The sequence below is a fragment of the Cuculus canorus genome, chromosome 2, assembly GCF_017976375.1.
Source record: "Cuculus canorus isolate bCucCan1 chromosome 2, bCucCan1.pri, whole genome shotgun sequence".
NCBI classification, from domain to species: domain Eukaryota; kingdom Metazoa; phylum Chordata; class Aves; order Cuculiformes; family Cuculidae; genus Cuculus; species Cuculus canorus.
This window is the reverse complement of record NC_071402.1, coordinates 137,957,405-137,980,869: the sequence shown is the minus strand read 5'-3', so window position 1 is coordinate 137,980,869 and position 23,465 is coordinate 137,957,405. Positions and strand designations below refer to the sequence as shown.

The 23,465-nt window shown below is 36.3% G+C and overlaps 1 protein-coding gene across 3 annotated transcripts in view; it reads left to right on the top strand.

The window, feature by feature from the left end:
- The window catches only part of RUNDC3B (RUN domain containing 3B), a 50,562-nt gene that overhangs the window by 21,727 nt on the left and 5,370 nt on the right, over positions 1-23,465 (top strand). For all 3 annotated transcript variants that reach the window (XM_009559105.2, XM_054058111.1, XM_054058112.1), the window contains exons 6-8: positions 3,564-3,644; positions 5,044-5,212; positions 10,117-10,274. In XM_009559105.2, the coding sequence (XP_009557400.2) occupies positions 3,564-3,644; positions 5,044-5,212; positions 10,117-10,274 (408 nt within the window). The remainder of the gene's footprint in view (positions 1-3,563; positions 3,645-5,043; positions 5,213-10,116; positions 10,275-23,465) is intronic.

Below are 23,465 nucleotides of genomic sequence, written 5' to 3'. Positions count from 1 at the left end.
CAGAACTTATGGATTTTAAAAACTTAACATACAAATGATCATTTAATATTAATTTGTGTTGTAATTAACTGCAGCCAAACTACAAAGTATCATCAGATTACAAGGATTTACCTTTGGAATCTCTAGCTACACTTTTCTGTGCTTTGTTATATGATTAATTCTGTGTTTTGGGGTAATGAAGGTGAAAGAGTACCTTATATTATATATATACACCAAGGTGGGGTTTGTGTTAATGTATGTGTATATAAAACATCATCAAGTGTTGTGGAAGCTCCTGCAAAGCAGACATCCATTTACTAAATAATGAGGATTTACTTAGGACTCCAACAAACAAAACTAAACCACAAGTTCAGATATCAGTTGGGAATCCACTGCGTAAGTTGCGTGAGCAATCTGCTAAAAGGATGACCCAAATGTGTGCAATCACTGACTTGGGAAAGGAAACCTCTCACTCAAGGGTACCCAGAAGACAGAAATGCTCACCCAAAGGGTCAAGGGCTCGTTCAAGGATACACCCAGAAAAAATACTCCCTCGCCAAAACGAGGGTGAGGGCACCCAGTTCCAGTGAGTAGCATCCCAATGCCAAGGGGAGAGTCCCGAGAGTCCTCACTGCAGTGCCACTGCTCTGAGGAGGAACCGCCTCAAATCAGCTTTCCTGCGGGACCCCCTTAATGCCCAGTTGAGCCTTATCTGTGGTCAATTCAGATCTGCTGGGGACGCTATCTTCTGTGCCCGGCAGCAGCTCTCTGGCACAGGGCGGGTGGAATGGGGGGTTCAACAGCCAAAAGCCTTAGTCTTTGTCTTGGCAAGCGTGGTGTTTCTCAGGTCCTTAGCAGGGCGCGATCTTCATCTGTTCCTTGTCAGGGCAGTGGCACCTGCCACAGCAGGGTGTGCAGGACACAGTGCCGATGGAAAGATCAGAGCTGGCTGCTGCGAGGCCCTGTCAGTAAGCCTCGTGGGGCCCCTTCGCCTCATGCAGAACCACTGGGAAGGGTTTCATAATGCTGCGTAGGGAAAATGGGAGAATTCATGTTTTCACCAGTCTCTTGGTAGTTAATATTTACCCTGCAGCAGCACAGATGCTTGTCACAAACCAGCTTAGGAGATAAACTGATGGAAATCATCACATAGTCTCACTGGATGCACTGAGTAATAGACTGTTGCCAAAGGTCTTTGGAGATTTACTCCTGCTTTTGTACCCTTATACCAGTTTTGAGGCTTGTCAGACCCTTCTGTGAGCCACATTAACTTGTTTTGAGGAGTGGCCGAGGGAACCGGGGGTGTTAAGCCTAGAGAAGGGGCGGCTGAGGGGAGATCTTATCATTATCCGCAACCATCTGAAAGGAGGTTGTGGCGAGGTGGGTATTGGTCTCTTCCTCCAAGTGATAGGGACAAGAGGGAATGGCCTCAAGTTGCGCCAGGGGAGGTTCAGGTTGGATATTAGGATAAAGTTCTTCACCAAAAATTTTATTGGGCACTGGAACAAGGCTGCCCAGGGTGGTGGTTGAGTCACAATCCCTGGAGGTATTTAAAAGAAGTGTAGATGAGTGCTTAGGGACATGATTTATTAGGGGACAGTTATGATTGGACTTGATGATCTCAAAGGTATTTCCCAACCTAGTGATTCTATGATTCTATTTTATTGATAAAAAAAAAAAACCACAGCCAGTAAGAAGACGGGGTAGTTCTTTTGCTGTTAGCTGCTTTGGCTCATGGAAGCATCCTTTTAGTGGCAGAGAGGATGGGACCATTGGGCTTAGAGAAGAGAAGGAATGAAAAGAATTGAGTAATGTCTTCCCTTTCTGGTGGCAGGGAGTATTTAGTTCAGCTGCCTGTGGAACTGCAACTGCATGCTAAAGGGGAAGAAAATCTAAAAATTCTGGTCTTGATGGCTGAACTAGCTTGTCATGGAATCAGATGAGTGCTAGTATCGTTGTTAGGAGGGGAAAGGGAGTCTGGTTGGAGAAAAAACAGGGAGGGAGAGGTTGAAAAGGCAAGATAGCTTCTCTTGGCAGCATTTAGTCATTAGAGTGGCTTAACTGCATCCGCAGCATATGTTCTGAGGGAATGTAAGTGTGCTGCAGGATGATAAGAGAGATAGCCTTTTGTATAGCAAATCCAAATCTTACCAGATTTTATTAGTTGAAGCTTTACGCTATGTGAAATGAAACTGCTTCTGTATTAGCATTTTACCTGGAAGAACTATACATGTACATGAATAAGAAGCATAGCAAGAGTAGGTCTGCACTATGTAAATCCTGCCATAAATAATCAATTGACTGTGTTTGTCTCACATAAGCCCTCGTGGTACATACTACTGGCGTGAAAGCTTAGTTGTATGAGTGCATTGGTTCTTCCTTTGTCCTCTAATTTCTAATGTAAGTGTATTTATAGGTATCTTAATAGTATTCAGAGTAATAATTGTTTCTTGTTGGAGACATTTAATTTTTTGTCAATGCAGCTTTTGAGAGCCCAGAAAATTTCAGGGCATAATAGAAACACATTTGTATTTTGCCACTTATAATTCATAGTCTTGTGGTTTAAGTGGCTGAGGAGCAGTAGCCATTCTTTGTATTTTGTATTTCAGATATTTTTTCTCACTTCAAACAGTCTCTTATAAATGCTGTCCAGCTTATCTATGTGGAACTGTAAATAAGACTTTGGGGTGGAGATGGGGGAACCCAGGTGAGAACAGAATCTAAGTACTTTTTTTCCCCCTTCACAGCTATGTGGAATTACGTATTTAGTTAAAATCATTGTGGATTTGCTGCAGGGGTATTTTTTGTTATTGTCTTTGCTCTTCTTTTCTTAGGGAAAAAAATCTTTCAGATGTACTTCCCAAATACCACCTAAGTGACTGCATTGTCAAAAATGACACTTTGCATTTGAGTTAGCAAAAGCTGTGTCTTATTAGAATCTGTTTTTTGATGACAGAGATAGGAGTGAGGAATACGAGTCTTGTGGAAGCATAATTAATTTTGTCCCTTCTGTGATGGTTAAACATGATTCAAATACAGTCTTTTATATCCAGTGCAAAAAGAATGCAGCGTAGATGAGAGCTTTATAAAGTCACAGCCTTTTATGAACTGCAGCCCAACACCAGAAATTATCTGAAAGGAGAAAGCATCTGGAACATTTTTGAGAACTGATTTTTGACTTAAAGTTAGTAGAATGGTTACATAAGAACTCTAAACACTTTAAATGAGCTTAAATACTGAAGATTCCAAGCTTATTGATTGCTCTTCTGTTTCTCTTGCTTCAGCTAACTTTCCTTTCACTGTTATTCACTTGCAACCCATCCCTCTTTTCAGAATAAAAGGGAATGTTTAAAAATAAGAGTTGATACCACTTGCTCTGATCTATTCCCTGATTATGTGGAATTTGTTTGTTGGGGTTTTCATTATCCTATAACATGCTCAGTGACTCTTATCTAATAGTAAACAATCTAGGCCTTTTTCATTACCAGAGAAATAAGAAGAATCAAATTTCACATTAAGATTCTACTGTAACTGTCATTTAATTTTCTCGTTATAATTTTATCATTATTTCTCTATTTTGTCAGTTTTTGTCTGAAGGGTGAGGGATTGGATGGCAGTTTTCCAGCTGTCATAGATTATACACCATACTTGAAGTTCACCCAAAGGTACTTTTTATCTTTACACTGCTTTTTTATTTTATTTCATTGGTGAAATTTTACTTCATACTGGGCCTCTTACTTTTCATTTCACGTTCAAAGTAATATCCATATCTAAATACAAAACTGTACTCTCAGCTACCTTGCTCTTTCAGAATGGTGGAATTATTACATGACTCATCAAAATGAGTCATGCTAACTTTGTTTACTTGGATTAGAATCACAGTTCATCAGGAAACAAATATTTTATTTCTTCTGAAGATCTCAAGACCAAGTTGGCCTTGGGTCTTTTCTGTGTGGCTATAAACTTTAAAGGAGTTATTTTGTAAATAAAAGGTATGTATGCCCTGGTAAATGGTAAGATAAGACAGATAAAAGCAGTATGCAATGTGAGCTGTTAGCATGTAATAGAAAATCATGACCTAACAGCTACATTTTGCTCCTCTGGCAAGTCATATGATTAAGGACTGAAAGAATGATCACTATCTAACAGATCAGATAGCAATTTGACATCTCCAAAACAGCATGGAAATTAATGGGATGTGTTCTATTGTTAGGTTTGCCAAAATGAAGGAAGCAGTTGGGAGTTAGGAGTAGTCTTGGAGATGTACAGTTGAATGTGAAGCATCCTAGTTATTCTTTTGAAGTTCTTAATATCTTACATATTAATGACGAGTTGCATAGTTCAGTTAAAGCAGGATCATGGAATTGCAAGAATCACTACTTAAAAAAACTAGTAAATGCTGTTAATGTAGTGGAAAGCATAGCTGCAAGGGAAGATTTCAAATGGAGATTGGGATAAATTCAAAATCTTGTCTTTGTGACAGATGTCTGAATTCTCTGACGTACATTGATTCTGCATGATATGGAGATATTTTAACAATGAATATGCATGCTATATGGGGAGATACTTATTTTCTGTGAAGTAACAGGCACATGGTCATCACTATAGCCATAATATTCCCATTTAAATTTATTATGATTTAATGTAACAACAATCACTTTATCACTTTTTTTATTTTTCTGGTTTTTTAGAAAAAAAAATATATATTTTCAGCTACTACTCTTTGCCCTCAATTTATGATTGAAAGATTAAGTCACCACTTCCTTAGATAGCGTGTTGTAACACATTGGGCCTTTGTGATTTAGGAGAGTGTCCCACATGCAGTTGTTTGACTCACCCAAGACAACTTTCCTAGATCACAAGCAAATTTTTACATTCTTTGGGTGACTCTACAAGTAAAAGCTTGAAATTTAAGTTATGTTTGGTGATCCTATCCCAGCATTTCTATTCTTTTTGTTTACAGAGCTTTAGATGCCTTTATGAACTGTGGTGCTTTAATTTCAAGGGGGATTTGCATTTTAATAAACACAGTTTTTTGCTTGGCTAATAAAAATGATCCTTCAGTTCTGACAGCATCAGCAGTGATGAAGAAGAGCTAAGAACATTGGGCAGTAGTGGCAGTGAAGGCAGTACTCCAGAGAACGTTGGTCCTCCTTTCATCACGGATGAAAACAGTTGGTACAACAAATGCAAAAGGGTAGAACAGAAGTACCGGCTGGCATTGGAACAGAAGGTAAAAGATTAGTTTGGGGGGGGTGGTGATGGAGCCAAAGCTCATCACCATCCAACTGGTGACGTATCCATTTATGTAAAGTCAGAAAAATATATTAAATATTTTTTATCTTCATATAAGTGGTCTTAAAATTATGATCTTAAGAGTATCTAAGTATCTTTGGTAAATGATTTGAGGAAAAAGAGGTTTGGAGACAAAGGAAAGAGAATAATAATAATTCGAAGATCAGATTTCATAATCTAATGAGGAATCTTTGGCTCATTTTCCAGTCTCAGAGTTACAGGCAGTCTGTCTCTGAAGCTGCTAGGCTGTGAGTTTGAAGTGAAAGCTGCTGTAGATGCCCTAGAATTTTATTGATGTAGGTAGACTCAGAGCTGCAGGCTTTTTGAAATGACAGTGATATTAAATTTTAACATTTAATCTTACAGTAAACAAAAGTGATCTAGAAATGTAAAGAAAAACTATCTTCTCTGATAGTTGGATTTTTAGAAAAAATGGATGGATTTTTAGAAAATATATGGTTTTAAGACCTGCTAGAATAAGAAAAGGGGGGGGGGAAGAGTGCATTTGTTTTGATTTTAGTAATTTAGGTGACATACTGAATGTTATAGAAATCAAAGGTAGGTCCTCTACCACCCAAAATAGTTAGTTGAAGGTATATGTTAGTTGACATATATATCCAAACGTTTCAGTATTTTAGTATTTTTAAAAGCGTTTGTCAGTTTTTCATAACAGCATATTACAACTACAGGGACAACACCACACAGTATCCAAGGGGCAGAAAAAAGGGGAAGACTATTCATAGGCAAGGAAGAAATAGTGCACAGGAAAAATGAAAGGGAAGACAGAAAAATGAAAGAAGAGAAATGGTTAATGTTTTTAAAGAACTTTATTAATATTTTTAGTATTCTTTTTTCCTTATGTTAGAATGTGATTTGGTGAAACCCTGGACACAGTAAACCATATTGAAAGGCTGGAACTACATAAGGGTGCTTGGAGGTGTATTTATTTCCCTTAGTTTAGGGCATTAGCGTCCCAGGGTTATCTCTCTGCCTTTCTAGTTTTCATTGTAGTGAAGAGAAAAAAAATATTTATCTTTTTTAAAAGAAAAAAGAGAGGGGCATATGGAATCTAGAATGGATATGCTGCCAGTTGAGACTCACTACATTCACTGTGGCCCAGGTCCTGGTATCAACTCAGTCGCATATTTAAATTCTAAGAATGGTTGTTGGCATGGGTTTGGCCTGGGATAACTAGCACTGTCCCAGACTATTTCAGGTCACAGTCTGTGAATTACTGTTTGTCAGGGATCATTTCAAAGAACTAGTATGACTGCACATGTGGTCCTTTGGAACTTGAGTTTTAGTATAGAAATAGCAAGACTGAGAGAATATACCTGAGAAGGATTTCTGGCTATGTTCAGTTCATTAGGGTAAATGTAGGAATGGATTGCTAAACATCAGTCTTAATATGAAATGGGTGGAATCAAAGCTCGTTTACTTTTAAACCTAGTTTAACGTTTTTCTAAGTAACAGTGAAAAAGTCAGACTTGCTGTGGGATGATAGATAGGAAATGTATGGTTTAAAAATATGCAGACAATTATTTATTTCCTCTTTTGAGTCCCTTAGACTTCTTGTTTTTGAAATGACCTTAAATGTTGGCATCCAGGTTACTGGTATGATCTCCTAAGCCAGTGTGGTACCACTTTCCATATGGAAGGAATTTGTGTTCCTTGGGGCTCTCTCTAGTACAGAGGATATATTCCCTCCTTTTGTAACCAAAATGTGCCATTCAAAAGTAATCTTTTCAAGTACATAAACAAAACGAAAACCTCTCCATCCTCACCCCAGCAGTCCTTGAAGCGTAGGAACGTAATCAAGACAGTATTTCATCCATATATCTAGACAAAAACATCATAATGGTTTGAACTCTGCTCTTCCACACCCTGTCCCTAAGATTATAAAAATATTCTGAGTTTAATGAGGAAAATCTCATCAGCACTGAAGAAGCACTGAAAAGAACAAAATGGGAGGATGTTTATTTTTCTAGGTACATCCAGGTGGTTTATTTTCAAGAATACCCCATGAAGGATATGCCATCAAAGTTGTGAAAGACATCTATAGAAACAGTATTGAAATGTGGTGTCCAAATCCACTTGCCAGAGTCACTGGGAAGCTTTATGGCTGCAAAAGCACAAAGATCTTCAGTGGCTGTGGCAGCAAATGGAGGGTTTGGTTTATTCGCAAGTCTAAGATCCAGAAACAATCCTATTGCTTGGGAAGGCATCCACTGTTGTGATAATGAATATTTCAAATTCTTGAGCGTTACTGTTTCAGTGAGTCACATTATTCCTTGTAGTGTTCTCTTAATGAACTGCCAGCTTCTATAGCCAACTAATATAGGGGTGAATCCAAGTCAGTTTTATGATAATTCTTTGAAAACTTTGGTGCATTAAATACAGTCTTCAAAATGCTAGCTATTCTGACAGCCATTGACACTTTTCTACTGTTAGAATACCTACGGGACAACTGCAGCAGCAAAATAACTTATTTATTCCCCGATACAGAAAACTTTTCCTTGTCTGATTTTCAGTTGAGATGTACCTGCCAAATTTTTAGATAATTTGCTTCAATATACTACATCTGTTCTGTTATAACCTGAACAAATGACCACTAAGAGGTTAGATGGACTATAGAATAGAGCTTCTTTCCTGAGTGTCTCTCTCCTTCCATTTTCGGTACCATTTTCATGGCAATAAGTTGCAATAACAGTCAAGTTACACACAGTGCAGTAAGTACCAGTTAATCAAAGACAGTGTTTTCTTTCAAACAAAGGGTCTTCCTGACATTTTATGTGCTGGAAAACTGGATGTTTGTGACAAGAAGACCAAGTTGAAAACGATGTATTTTTAGTAACTGATACAGTGAGTCTGATAGATCCTTCTTTTGCTCTGTTGTCATTGACTTTGCACAAACAATGGTAAATTCTTTTTGTGCCTCCTAAGTAAGTATGTGTACTGCAGTTAATAGCACAGGTAAATAATGTTTACTACAGTCACAACATGACAAGCAATTGCATTGAAGCTAAGATAAAGGTATCTGTATCTTCTGAGTTGTTTGAACGGTAGGATAGGGTCAGGTATTATTTTAGCAAGGCAAATCCTAGCATTTCTTTATTGGATCAACAGTGATACGCTGCTTTAGGCCAAGAGTCTTTGGTTATCATGCTATCCTATCTTGGATACTTGCCCAAAGCAGATGTGAAGGGAAGAATAAAAACAAAGCCAATGTATATGCACTGCTTTTTCTCTAATATTTTCTTGGCCAGTGCATATCAGCTGAAGGACTTCCTGAAGCTGATAAGGTTTGTCTGTTCAGTGACTTGTGATGGATCTCTCTTCCCAATAATTTTCAAATATCCCCGTGACCTCATGTAAATTTTAGGCATCCAAACGATTTCTTGGCAAAGCATTCTGCTTATCTGCCATCTGTTGTGTGAAATGCCACCTCCTTTTCTGTCTTTTGAATCTGGCTCCTACAAGCTTGATTTCATGGTACATAGCTCTTGTATTTTAAAAAATTATTATCAGTTGCTTCCTTTCTGTCCTCTCCAGGCCACTCTGGAAATAGGATGAGATTGCCTTTTCCAAGTTGTCTTTTGTCCAGATTAATGAGTCAGAGTTACACATTTGTTACTTATGTAGAAGGTTTTGAATGGTGTAAACTGTTTGCTTCTACATAGTAAACTGCTGAATTCTTTGTGTACTGTTTATACTGGAGTTTTATGTGCTTTCATTAGAGGCATTATGCACCCCCATGTCATTATAGATGGAGGTATATATTGTTCATAGTATTCTGTTTCTGATACTGATGCTTCATACCCAAAATCTTTTTGTAAAATTCTCGTTTGATGTTTCTGGGAGGCAGGAAATTTATGTATGTCCTAATGCCTCATTGAATACTTTGAAAACACTGCTTAGAACTCCAAGGAGTACCTCAACAGTCAAGATAACAGCCACATTTGTCTGGGCAGTACTAAACTTATTGTATTCAGCTTTAACTAAGAATTGATAAGAAGTTACTGGTATCTGAGGTGCTGGGACTCTGCCTGAAGAAGAAAAAGAAATAGCTGCTTAGTCTTGTAACCAGATGCATAATTTATGCACAGACTTTGTGGCTAGCCTGCCATCACAGCTGCTGTTAAATGCTCACATTGTGAATTTTTGTAAATGACTAAGTGTGGTTAGGACTACTGCATATCTTTTATAGTATCAACTGGAAAAATTATTACATAAATGCACATGCAGATTCCAGCTCTTCTTGTCCAGTGTTACTAAAAGAAGTGCCCTTCACCAGTTGTCCTACCTTATGCTTTACTATAGATTAATATTTATTCCAGTAATTTTCTTCTTTGTCCTTTTAATGTGTGATGTAGTATTGCAGTTTTCAAATAAACTTTAAAATAATGTGAGAGATTTTTTATAATAAATCTGTATCCCTTTCCGTAACTATACAGATCCATATAGATCCATCGTACTCTTGTCTTCTTACACAAATCTAACATCCTACATCTGTTGAGTTGCAAGGTTCTGATCTTTTTCTTGTACTAGTGACTGTTCTGTGTCATTTTCATGCTGGTGGCATTCCTGTCTCATTGTTTCATCCATTATTATACTACTCTGCACAAATACACATAAGTACATGATTTTCTTGGTACCTGTTAGGAAACGTCATGTTAACCTTAGGCCAATTTACTAGTCTCTTTAAAGAAAGAAAAAAAAAAAGCCTACAACAAAACTAAAGTAGCACTGTACACATCTTAAACCAGAAAAATGTGAACATATATTATGAAAAGATTTTTTGATCGTGTGTTCTTTAAAGCTCTCTAACACTTATATTTCCAGGGTTACCTTGAAGAATTGGTACGACTCAGAGAAAACCAGCTATCTGAATCTGTCTCACAGAATAAACTGCTGTTACAAAGAATTGAAGATATGGATCTAGCCCATAAAATGGAGAAAGAACAGTTGGAATATATCATTGTGGAACTGCAAGACCAGTTGTAAGTTAGTATAATGAGGAAACATTGTTAGTGCAGTATTACTTAAGTTATTTAACTTATTTAACTATAGGATATGAAAAACTTCTGGTCCTGTGAAAACGAGTGAAACTTTTAAGGAAATTTATTCATTTTAGCTTGTTCTTTTTTTTTCCCTGACAAGTCTTATATTCAGAAATGTCTCCCCTGAAAACTGCAGTAGTGTAAAACAGAATAATTCTGAAATTATTTTCTTTCCAAGATCTGAAATAGCTTACGGTAAACTTGCTTAAATTTTAACATGTTTTTATAAAATGTTCTTTATATTTTATTGCTCCCTTTAAGGCTACCTTTTCAAAAATATTGGGAGCAGCTTCCTTTGTAATACTATTTTTAAAATGCTAGGCAGGAGAGTATAAATAAATGTTTATTTTCTTTGTATAGATTCTATTTTATTTGCAGGTGGTTCAGACACAGTAGTAGTTTATCTGGTAGTCCTAAAAATATTCAAACTGATGAAACAGTTTGCCACTCACCCTTTCTTCAATGAAAAGCAAAATCCTTAAACAACAGGATGTTTAATTTTTAATAGCCTGTGTGACTCCTAATATGGTAAATATTTGAGTATCTTGTGATACTTACACAGTTTATCCTCCCAGCCCTGTCTGTTGGGTAGAAAGTTGCTGCCCTTTTACAGAGACACTCCCTGGTGATATTTAAAGACCCAGACAGATGAAGACTCGTGTCATGGTGAATTGCCACAAGACTGCTGTAGTGAGCATCTGCAGTAATTATTTTTTTTCCATTCTGTTCATAACAAAGTCAAGATAACATATTTTACCTTATATCTGGGGTGATTTGTACGTGTCTGAGCCCTGAAGTAAAATGGAAGCCACCTGTGGCCTTTGAAACAAACCAGTATGAAGAGAATATAAAGATGGCTTTGGGGTACTTTAGTTCCCTTTGCCTGATGTCTCACAGAGGCATCACCCAGAAGGATCTTTTCAATGCAGTTAGAAGTACTTCCTTCCCCTCTCTTGTCTCATGGTAGATAATTTTATTGCCAATGCTTGAAATGGATTTTATGAAAATCTTCAGGAATACAGTATTTCCATCTTATCTATGTCAGTTTCAGAGCTAAAGAAGAAAAAAGATGGAGTTTTGATTCTGTTTTTTTTTTTTTTATTCTTTTTTTCTGATTACCTGTAAGGTTTTGAGAGATACCTGTTCTTGAGTTCTATTCTGAACTTACTGAGATAGCTAATGATTCATGTTATATTTCCTTCACCTCCCTGATTATTTTGGGGAGGTGGGATGGAAGGTGTGATATCATTTAAACCCACTCTGATACTTGGATATTTTGAATGTTCAGACCTGTTGTTAATTTTTAGCTGAGCTATATGCAATCAAACTGTTGTAAACATAAGTCTTTGGGACTTGATTTCATTTGCTGGCATTCTTATATGAAGGCTCAAATTATGGAGCAGTTTCTGTTGTACCTTGACAGTGTGTCCTTGTGTAGCTGTTTGTGAGAGACCGTAGTCAGGAGCCTTGATGACACTGGGTATTTGGAGAGAGAGGTGTAATTTAACAAAGTTGTTACTTCAAGTGTAGTATGCCTGTCAGATAATCTCTTCTTAAAGTGTGCCAGAAACTCATAGCTCCTAACTGAGGAAAGCAAAGGGAAGAAATGTTCCTAGCAGGCTGTTGATGGTCAACATCAGTCGTAATTAATATCTTTTAATCATTCTTCTATACTTTTCTTTTTTTTTTTTTTTCCTTTCCTTTTTTGCTTTTTCATTCTGACCAAGGGTGGCTTGGCAGTGGAATATCGGTTGCATCACTAATGTTTCTGTAATGAGGCATGAGTTTTGACCAATTGCTTTTTCTAATCCAATCATTTTAGAATGGTGTTCATGTAATTCCAAATCTTGGTGTTTTGCTCCCCTACCATTAGCAGCATTTTGAAGCAATGAATGTATGCTGTAATCTTTTTTAATTCTTAATCAGCAGGTAAGAGCAAGTTTGGGATTGTAATTCTGCCTGAGGCATACCACATTACTGTTTGTAAAACGCTTTAAGATCTGATTTAGGATCATTTGCTGTGTAATGGAAACTACTATAAATAAACATTCTATATTTCCCTTTTAATGATGCTTTTCTATTCCACTGGTGGCTGTTGTTAAGGTAGCAAGTTCTACTGCTTCAAACTTCCGCTGAGTAAGTATTTGTTGATGTTACCAAAAATGGTATTTCACAGGAATGCAAGTCAAAAAGATTTAGGTATATTCTCCATGGGTTTTTGGAGAATCTGAGTCTGTCTGTCTGCCTCCTGTTACCTTCCCAGGATAACACTAGTGATCAACAAGGCCTTCAGGTTATGAATTGGATTACTGACAGAGAAACTTTTCCATATTCACTTCTAATAAGGCAGTTTGCTGTAAAACATGAAATAAATAAGGAGATTGGAGGAACTTGCAAGTCATTTTTGTTTTACAGCTGCTATGCAAAGCTTAATGTTCTACAAATTTCAATATTCTAATCACACATTTGAGTATCTAAACTACAATGAACAACATAGTTTTCAATTTAGTTAGAAGCCATTTCACAGATCCCATAAATACAAATATCTGGAAAATAGTGATGCTGATTTTTTTTTTTTCAAATTAGTTCTTCATAAAAGAGTAACATTTTTTGTGTCTTTCAGCCTAATTGGATTTCTTTGTAATACGCCCACCCATCTGAGGATGGGACATCTCACTTTGCTAGCAGGTGTCTGATGGCCAGTCAGGTTAGGAAAATGAAACTGCAGTAGACTACTTGTTCATCAGTTGGACACATTTAAAATAATGCACAGCTGATCAAGAAGGTTTAGACTGGACATTAGGAAGCATTTCTTTACTGAGTGGAACACTGGAACAGGCTTCCTAGAGAGTTCATCGATGCCCCAAGCCTGACAGTGTTGAGGCATTTGGACAATGCCCTTAACAACATGCTTTAACTTTTGGCCAGCCCTGAAATGATCAGACTAGGATCATTCTTTTAAGTCTCTTCCAACTGGAACTGTTCTGTTCTATTCTATGAACAGCTTGCTCTTATACTACGTTTTCAGCATCTCCAGATGAAGTGGATTGCCTAGTGATGTGTGTTAATTACAATAATGATCAGACATATTCTGGCTTTCATTTGCTTTCTTCAGAACTGTTTGCTGTCAGTGGGACATGCATTTGCCTGAGATTTGTAGTTGAACACGAGAGAACAGTGCTTTTGTCTCCACTCTTCTGTTGAAATAATGTATTTTTACAGTGAGGACAGGGCAGTTCTTAAGGCCTTAAAGCACCTAAAATTAATAGCTCTTAAATGCTTAAAAATAACAGCTCATAGGAGAACTGCCAAGAGAATCCTGTGGTCCATGGCATGTCTAACTGAAGAAAACTGTGTGAATTCCATAACATTCAAAATGTGACGGATGGAAGAGGGATCCCAGTTCATCAAGGAACTTGTATCCTGAAGTGTTCAAAACTCAGAGGCAGGCATTTCTTCCTCCTCTAAGTTCTTGCAAAGAAGTGTTGCATGTCTCTTGGAGCAGAGGCATTTAAATGTGCACTCTGTTAGTAAAAACAATCTGATCAATCCCACTAATGCAGATATATTTGTTCATGTATTTATAAATGATATACATGTACTGCTGCAGGTTATAAAACATACAAAAATATAAATAAAAAAGGATGAGATAAAGATGAAATATAAATTCCTATATCCCTGTCTTGTTCTGCTGTTTAATGGAAGGAAAGAAAGTCAAAAAACTCTTCTGTGTTTAGAATTTTGTGGCACAAATAAGACTCATAATAAATTGTAGGGACACTCATATCTTACACTATGAAGTTTGTCTGTAGAATTAAGAATGTTTTGTATGTTTCAGCAAAACTTAAATCTAGATTTATTTAGTTTGTCTGGCTATTACTTCGGAACTGATCAGGCTTTTCAAGGCCCCAAAGGTGCTTGTACTCCATTCCTATATTTTAACATAGCTGTCTAACAGATCCAGCAGTACTTTAGTTCCTATCCAGATAACACAAATGTCTGTGTAAAGACAGGAAATGGCAGTTTACTTGCAACCCTGAGAGACCATTTGTTTCAGTGACACACTTTTAATTACAGTGAATGTTCTGTGTATGTTTCCACTCCTGAGTTGTACACAGCCTGTCACTTATGCTTCACTCTTTTCCAGGCATTGACTGTTGGAGTACTCTGTCCACACACGTATTTTTCCCTGTGTTAGCACTGCATTGAGCTCAGGCTAATGCATCCTGCCTTTCAGAGAAGTCCATCAGCTCATTCTCAGCAGCACCTGAACATAGCCGCAATAGTTCTGTGAGAGCAGCATGCCGGAGTAAGTTCATACGTGTTTTAAGTCCAGGCAAAATGAGCTTCTCTGTTTCAAATACACCACATCCTATCAGATTTATTATAGAGTTCTTAAGGAAAGATTTTCTATATTCTTTGTAGCAAAGATGATTCCTTTCCACAGACCAATTATGCCTCATTTGGTTAAAAAACTTGCTTAAGAAAATAGTATCTGTGCTTCCTCCTGCTTTGCCAAAGTTCTGTTTGTAAATGCGCTTGAGCCTTTGGAGCCACAAATATTCTGCCCGAGAGCAGGCAGGGAAAGGTCACAGATGAAGGCACAAAGTTTTAGAGGATGTAGGCAGAGGAAAATCAGAGAAAAGCTTGTCCAAGGAAACGGAAGCAGATGGGCGTGAGCAAATCCTTTGAAAGTTAGCCTGTGTTTTGTGTCACCTCGCGAGTAAATGTGGGTTGTCTGTCTTTGTAATCCTCACTAAAACATCTGGAGAAGTAGGAAAGCTGGATCAGTTCTTTAGCATTCTTACCTTCATTCTCAAATACTCCTCTTGTAAGACTTTTTTTTTTTTTTTAAGAAGCCAAATTCCTCAGCTGCATAAGTACAGTAAATCCGATTTGTTGTAGCTACTTTATTTTCTCACTGAAAGGAACTGGGAGATTAAAATTTAATGTTTGATCTTCTTGGCAATTTTATTTCCTTAGAATGTCAAAACCTAGAATCCTAATCCTTCCTTTTAAAGCTTTCATGGATCCTTGCTATCAAACCATAATTCACATTAGCCACGCTTTTATCTGTAATGCTTCCTCTGTGTCCTCTGACTCCTTCAAGTTTGCAGGAGCAGTTTTAAAGCCTTAGCACTCGAGAATGGTTTGTTTTCAGTGCCTCCTTTTCTCAGCTTGTCTGTTCCTCTTTTTTTTATCAAACAACATAGGAAAAATTGCCTATTTTGACAGACATTAAAACTGGTTTGTTTAAGCAGTGTTTTGGATTTTATTTTTGTGGAATTCTTTCTTTAGGGATTTCCTGCACTATTGTGCGCTTGTTCTGTTTTACAAGGGTGTGGTTAGACAGCAAGAAGGAAAGTTCTGTTTTCAGTGAGGTGGAAACCTGTGTTTCTTTGTTCCTTAAGAGTATTACTAGGAAAAGTTCAGCTGGGCATAGTACCTGGATAGACAGATTCCTGCCATTCAGACTGGAGCAGAGTGAGGCACAGCAGAGAGATATGCAGAATTAAACAAAATTACAGCCAAACCTCTGACATAACAGAGGCCATGCTATTTTTGGAATTCAGAAGGATTGCGTGGGTTTATTTCACGACAGAAGCCAGAAGTTTCTGGATTCATGGCAGCCCGAAGAAAAGAACTTGCTCTGCAAGAGGCAGTGCAAGGAGAAGTATTTATTTTTAAACACTCATACTTTAATTTCTCATTCTGAACTTCTTAAAAGAGGACTTTAAAATTTTATATTAAAATAGACCTTACATTTTAAAGACGTTAAAAGCCTTAGGAGTTATTGGTATCTTCAAGGACAAGATGTTTTGGTATATTTACAGCAAAATGCTGGCTGACACCAAGGTGAAAAATACTCATTTTTGTAAGGAGACGGGGGTCCTTATTGGGTTACAGAACCACAGTGACTTTCCTTTGACTATTTCACATATGTAATGACATTAGTATGGGAATGTGTCCCTTTCTCTGAGTCTCTAATGTGTAATACTAAAGTCTGTTTCTATAGTGGCACTCTTTCTCTTTTCTCCCATAGCTACATTTCTATGGATAATGACATTGCATAAAAGTAGCAAGCAAGGAGGCTTTAAATTACTTGGACATTAGTGCTTCGTGAATTCCAAATTCCAGAATTTTTATCCAAAGTAGAATTCTAAGATTGGGAACAGCAGGAAGGCTTTTCAAAATAATAATGACAATAATTGAATCTTTGAGGGCCTGAGTGCATTGCAGTTGCAAATGATATGCATTCCCAGTAGGAAAGTGTATTGTATGGGTCGTGGAGTTTCTTCTTCTGTTAATATTACCTGAACTTACCTGAACTGTGGCAGAAAGAGACCACTTGCTTTTAGGCATAGTAGTGCTAAAGGACCTATACAACAAATATCAATATTTTCCTTTTTTAATTTCACAAAGATAATCGTCTCATGTCTAGAATGAATGAACCTCAGGCTTTGGTTTCATAAAATGGTTTGAATAACTTGATACTCACTGCAAATGGAGGAGATAGAGATCATCAGCTAAAAAAAAAAAATGGGGTAACTCAATCATGATGTATAATCATCAACTCTTGGAGTCCAAAAATAGAATTTGATCTCTTTGTGCTTCACCCAATTAGATAAATCAACTTGCATTACCATTTGCTTCAGAGAGTCCCTATTTTTCTTGCTTCATTTTTTAACCCTTATATAAGTTTACTGTAGATTTTTCTACTGTACTCTGGAAGATACTGATGGGAAAACCTGCTATTTGAAAGTGCTTATACATAACTGAGAAAAGTTGAACAAAAGCTATTTTTACATTCTTCTAATATATTTAAGTTACATGAAGCTCAATACCAAACTAAATGGACTTTAAATGGGAAACAGTAAAATATTATGATTTTTTTGTGACTGTGGAAGGATAGCCTCAGGATAGAATGGTGAGGAGAAGCTAGGTTGTATTGCAGAGGCATTAGTTTATCATTGAAAGACTGCATCAGCCTTTCTAAGTTTCTTTAGATGAAAGAAATTTTTACTGAAATTATTCTAAATTTTATTTTTATTCGGCTATATTTATTGGTTTAAATAAATCAGATAAAGAATTAAGCATCATCCATTAAAAAGGAATAGAAAAAGTCATTTTATTCTTTCAAAATAAAATTTAAATTTCTCTAAAATAATAGTTTGATCAAAAAAAGATGAGTTAGAGTTCAGTGTCCGTACAGAGGCAGTCACAGAAATGTTTGGTGGTTGTTTTTTTCAAAATTATGAATGATATTTGTAAACTTAGGTTATAACTTGGTTTTCTTTCTTTGAAATCCAGTTTTTGTGTCTTGGGTTTTCTCAGTGTTTGTTTAAACTAAAACACAATTTAAATTATATCTGGAAGGGCTTGAAATAGAAAAAGTGGAGTGTTCGAAGCTACAACCAAGGAAATACAGGGTAATATGTTACCTGATTTCTTGAGCAAGAAGCTTTTATTAGCGGCTTTTCTATTTCCAAGTGGCTGAGATTTAGATTGATGCTTTTTCTGTTTGTTGTGGAGATGTTATTATGCAGCCACTTAACAAAAGAAATTTTTCAGTATTTTATTATCCAAAGTATAATTCAAATTACACTTGGCAAAGATTTCCATTTCCTGCCTATTTTCTCTTTCTATTTCTCCACTTCTGCTGTTCTTTTCTCTGCGTGTGGTTTTTTGTTTGGGTTTTTTCCCCCCTTTCCTCTTGGATCATATTTTTCTCCTCCATTTTTTTTTCATTCTGCAGTTGCCTTAGATTTTGAAGCTCTGACTTATTGTTTGCATAGTTTGAGAGTTATAGTAATTCCTATTCAAGGAAGAACTTAATGGTAGTCATGGTAAGTCAACATTCCTATATTCACTTTTTTGTAATTAGAAATATGGTATACTGGAGGACCTTATATGCTAGCTGTGGCAAATATTTGCCCATATAAAAGATCCATCTTGCAGTTATAATATCTCTGCTGGATATCTCTGCTGCAACTCTTACTGGCTTAATAGGTGAAGAGAAGTTTGAAAAATGTGGTGATTTTGTCAACGCAATGTTTATTTGAGCGTTTTGCAGTTGATACGGCTGTTTTTACTGAATCCAAAGGCAGCATGTTAAAATGCCATAAAAATATTGAGAAGATCACTGGTTTTGGTGAAGTTTTCCTGATCTATTCTGAAAGAAGACCAGATCTTGATTTTCTTTACCTGCCCCCATGGAAATGTTTTGGTTTGGTTTGGTTTTTTTTTTTTAAATTAGTTCATCTGTAGGTAGGTAATTGTAGTTATCTGACTGACGAGGAAAAAGACTCCTTGAATGATAAGCTCTGTTTGAGAGGCTATTTATTAAAGGCAAGTTTCATAATCTATCAAAAAAAGCTGGTTGCCAAGGGTCCTCCATTTTTTAGTGGAAAGGATCTCATAGTTGAAGAACAGAATTAAAAGCTGCTCCTTAATTTTTTAATAGTTTGTTTGCTAGTCAAGTTCAGCATTTTTCAGTCTAAACATGGGATCTGGGGAAACTGTTTGTGTTGTGCCTGTTCTCCTCCTCCAGAGGAATCGGGCCTGGGTATGAAGAGTGTTGGTCACACGCTGCAGGAGTATTTTAATGAGCACGCACAAGGTTAACATATCGTAGTGTGCTTTGATCCATTCTGGATGTCTGTATTCTGAAATAAAATCTCCAACTTAATTAGATTAGAACTGAAGGGTCAAGCTGCAGGTATTTCTGCCAATATTAGCTTATTCAAATTACTTCAAAGGTCAAGGAGATCAAAGGTTGTATAAAATTGATGACAGTAATTTTATTACTGGAGGATATATTCCAAGATCTGTATGAGATCTTAAAGGAGGACTAAAAAAGTTGCTGAAGAAGCTTCAAGGGGATCTGTTTTGTGGGACAACTAGTACTGTTGCTGTTACACACGAAGATCTGTTGGCCAGTCAGGAAGAGCAAGAAGTTGTGGTGTGGTAGGACATGCCTGCTTTTTTTTTCACCGCAACGGTTGCCATTAGAAAGCCTGCTGGGAACTAACTACTTTGGCACCTAATTTGGGGAATACTGTGTCTGTGCACAGGGCACAAACCTGAGAGAGGGGATATATTGCAGCATCAAAATCTACTGGTAAGTATCTCATTTTCATACCTGCTGATCTAATTTCTCAAAGTCCAATGACATACCAGTCCAGGCAGCTCTCTGTCTTGCTACAGTGCTGAAAGCTCTAGAGTTCCCTTTTGGTTTAGAGTTGCTCTTACAGATTTCAGTTGTATTCATGTATGCTATCAATTTGAGTTTGCATTCCATGTTCTCTGTCCTAAATAAATGTTTTTAAAGCTTGTTCTTTCTTATTCAAATGTTTTTATTTTTTTTAAGCTTTTATTTTCACTTTTACTTTTCACTATCAGGTAGTTCTTGAACTGGAACACTCATCTGATATAATTCCCTTTCTTAGGGAATTAGTCTGTTTGGTTTATTTCCTGTCTTCATCTGCTGGTAGGAAGGCAATTTGCCAACTGGACTGGCATTTTCTGGATTTGGAGAAATTAAACTTGCAGGTAAGAAATTACCGTTTTTTCAAAGGCATAACTGGAAAGAGAACTGACTTTTTGTTTATTAAACAAAAAAAATCTGTGTAAATGGGTCTTTCAGAATAGGCTTCTAATGATGTGAATCTGGATTTGATCCACGAGAATTTGGAAATCCAGTCTAGCTGGAAAGAGACCACAAATTTTATGTGGTACCAAGATAAAGCTTTTCTGTATTAGCTGGGTCTAAACTTGAGATTAATTTTTGTTTACTTACTTATTTTTAAATTCCCAGATGTAATATAGTTACAGTATAGTAAATGACAAGAGATAATCACCTCTTTATATAATTTCCATTGTGCGTTCAGGAACCCCACGTACGAGCTGTCTTTTGTCCTCATCCCCCACCATAAATGAGGAAATCAAGTTGGGCCACAGTTTCAAGATGCAGAAGTCTTAGATGTGTTAATTCAAAGGCGTAATTTATCCTTTTGAGAGGCAGCAGAGCTGTGAAAAGTGATGCCAATACAAATAGAACTGTTCATGAGGTTACCTCATGATTTCTTTAAAAAAAAAAAAAAAAAAAAGCTTCTTTAAAAAAAGTCAAAATTTTAAAACATTTTGATGGTCCATATTCAGAGCAGCTCCTATGAGGTTGCACCAGAGCAACTGGAAGGGCAGCAGCTGAAAGGGAGCAGGGATGGAAATGAGCAGTAATTTGTCAATTGCATTTTATTATTCTATGTGTACCATAAACAATGATATTCGCCTTGTGCTTAACAAATAATGTCAAAATAATAAAACATGAAATAAACATCTTAAATAAAATAAGAAAAGTTGAGGAAACCTGCAACTGAATATTCTGGAGAGTACCTGACAAAGACAGGGCCAGCAAACACTAGAGGAGAAGGATATTTATCAGAAGACTTTACTAATCTCACTTTTCCCTACTTCTCAAGCACACAATTAAAGGACTGAAATTTGAAATTTAAAAGCATGTGGAGACAATTCTGGGAGTAGCTGTATAAATCTGATTTTAATGCTGTGGCTGTTGCTGTTATTCTTGAGTAAAAGTAAGTAAATTTACAGACCTGGAGGGAGCATATGTATCTGCACTTAAATCAGACATTTATTCTTAACTTGGGACTATGTTCGTATTGGTTAGTTAATGAATCATCTGTATTCTTTTGTAATAGGCGGTAGTTCATTAGCAGAATGTTTTTCTTTTACTTAATACTTTTCATTGTTTTCTAAGAGCAGCTTAATTTAAATAGCGGTTCCTGATGCAGAGAACAAAAATTACAAATGTAAACAAATAGGTATTAGTTTTTAATTATGTGTTCTAGTATTAAGATGATGTTCTCATCTCTTTTACTGCTTGTTTTTACTAACAAGTTATTAGTTGTAGCAATATTTTAACTTTGTATGGAGTTTTTCTTTTTTTTTTTTTAAACATAAAGAAAAGGCCATCACAATTTAAATGTCATAACTTAAACAGGGTATCCTCAGCTAATGTGGTGAGACTGCGTATGTTATACTTCTCTTATATACTTGTATTATGGAAAAATATATGCTGTGAAGCAGCAAAAATATATTTGATAATTTTAAAACCAGGTTTTTTTTTAAAATACTGTCTCCAGCATCACCAATGCCTCTCTCCTGTAATAAATCCCAACAAGCATTTTGCTGGGTTTGTCTCACTTACACTTTTCAATATGAGAACAGGAATTCAGCAGTACTTCTGAAGTAATTAGAAATCTTATCCCTCTGCCTGCCATGTCTTCAGTATTTTTTGATTTTTGTATTTTTTTCAGAACTTTAAACACAATTTGAAGTTACCTTATAAAAATATTTGTTGGAGTGAAGACCGCTCAGGGCACAAATGTTGAGAGCAGGAGAAAAATAATTGTTTTCTCTCTGCAGATCAGAAAAGAGGGCTTCTGCTACTTTTTGCCAACATGATCATAAATGGATGGAAATGGTTGTAGGTAGAGAAGATATGAGTGAGTGGATGGGGGTAAAAATTCACATGCTTTTAGAGAACCAAGAAATTTTTTGTGCCTAGGTTCATTCAGTTTAATCCTCCCTTGCTTTCGTAATAAATTCTTACATATTCTTCCTACTCTGCACAAAACTTTCTGTGTTTTCTAGCCCCACAGTGTTAGTCCGGGATACCCTGTTCAGCCATATTCACATGCTGCCTTTCATTCAAAAAATAACCATACAATCTCTTACTAAGATCCACTGAATTCTCCATGTACCAACTACTTTCCTGAGATTATTGCATTTAAAAGCCATTGTTCTTACCTTGGTTTTGGCTTTCAGGTTTTACATTTCCAGTCTAAAGAAAATGAGTTAACAGCTTGTTGTATAGGCTCAAGTCTGTATAAGCTTGTTTTCACTCAAGCTTGATTGTGTTTCCTTTTTTTACAAAAAAACCCTTCTTTTTTGTAGTAAACCTTTTTTTCTCTCTTACTTTTCCTCTTCCCTTTTTGGAATGTCCTTGCTTTTACTCCTGTACTAAATAGCTTAACGTATTGTCTACAAACCTTATCTTGCATCATTCTTAAATCATCACAGCTACAAAACCAAAAGAAAAATATTTTATTAAATTTTATTTGAAAACAAAAATGCATACTGGTGATCGTCAGTGTAATTCTTATGATGTATTAGGGACTTCATGTAAGTTATGCTTTTAAGTTATGAGGTACTATCCTCCATAAAACCTTGGCTTTTTTGGTCTACAGGAGTTCAGGTCATTTTGGTGCTTCTTGCCAGCAGTTTGTTCTTGGTAACACAAGCAACATAATAAAAGCTATTTCTATGTAGGTTATTCCAGTTTTACTATGGACCAGTATTTTATATAGAGACATATATTACATTACATTACATTACATTACATTACATTATTTTTATGTGAACTTTTGGTATTTTTGAAATATTTCCCACTCAAGGCACGAAGACTAAAGTAGTTCTTTTTTTATGTTTGTGTAAATAACAGAAAATGCTACCTTACGTTTCATTCTTGAAAAATTTGTGAAAATTGTAAATTTCACTAATATCCCTATTTCCCATCCATTCCTCATTTCTTACATTTGTTCCATGAAGACTTCATTCTAATTTTTCCACTGAAAGTTTTTATATGCCCAACTTATTTTACTCTACTAGTAGATAAATAAGTTTCAATAGTGATATTCTTCTTCTGCTTAAACACTGACAGTAAACATATAAGAAAGCTTGTAGTCTTTGTTGCACTCCTGATCATTATGAAAAATCCTATTTCAGACCTTGCAGAGTCACAGTACTAGTTACAATGTTTGCATTCTCAGGAACAAGAGTGCTGCTGTAAAGATTCAATCTGCCTTGGACAAAATTTTGTTTTCCTTTGAGAGCTCTTACCTTCTAGAAAAGAGCTCCTCTTGTCTGACCAAGAGTAGGACAGCACTCAACCTCGTGCAGCATCTTTTCACAGTTAGTGTTTCAAGATTTATATGCTTCTTTCATTAATGCTTGAACATGTTTCCTTCTTTTTTTTACCTCCTTTCTATACAAAACACTTTTGTTTCCATTTCTTTTTCTCTTCCTGCTTTTGAATATTTTTAGCAGGAC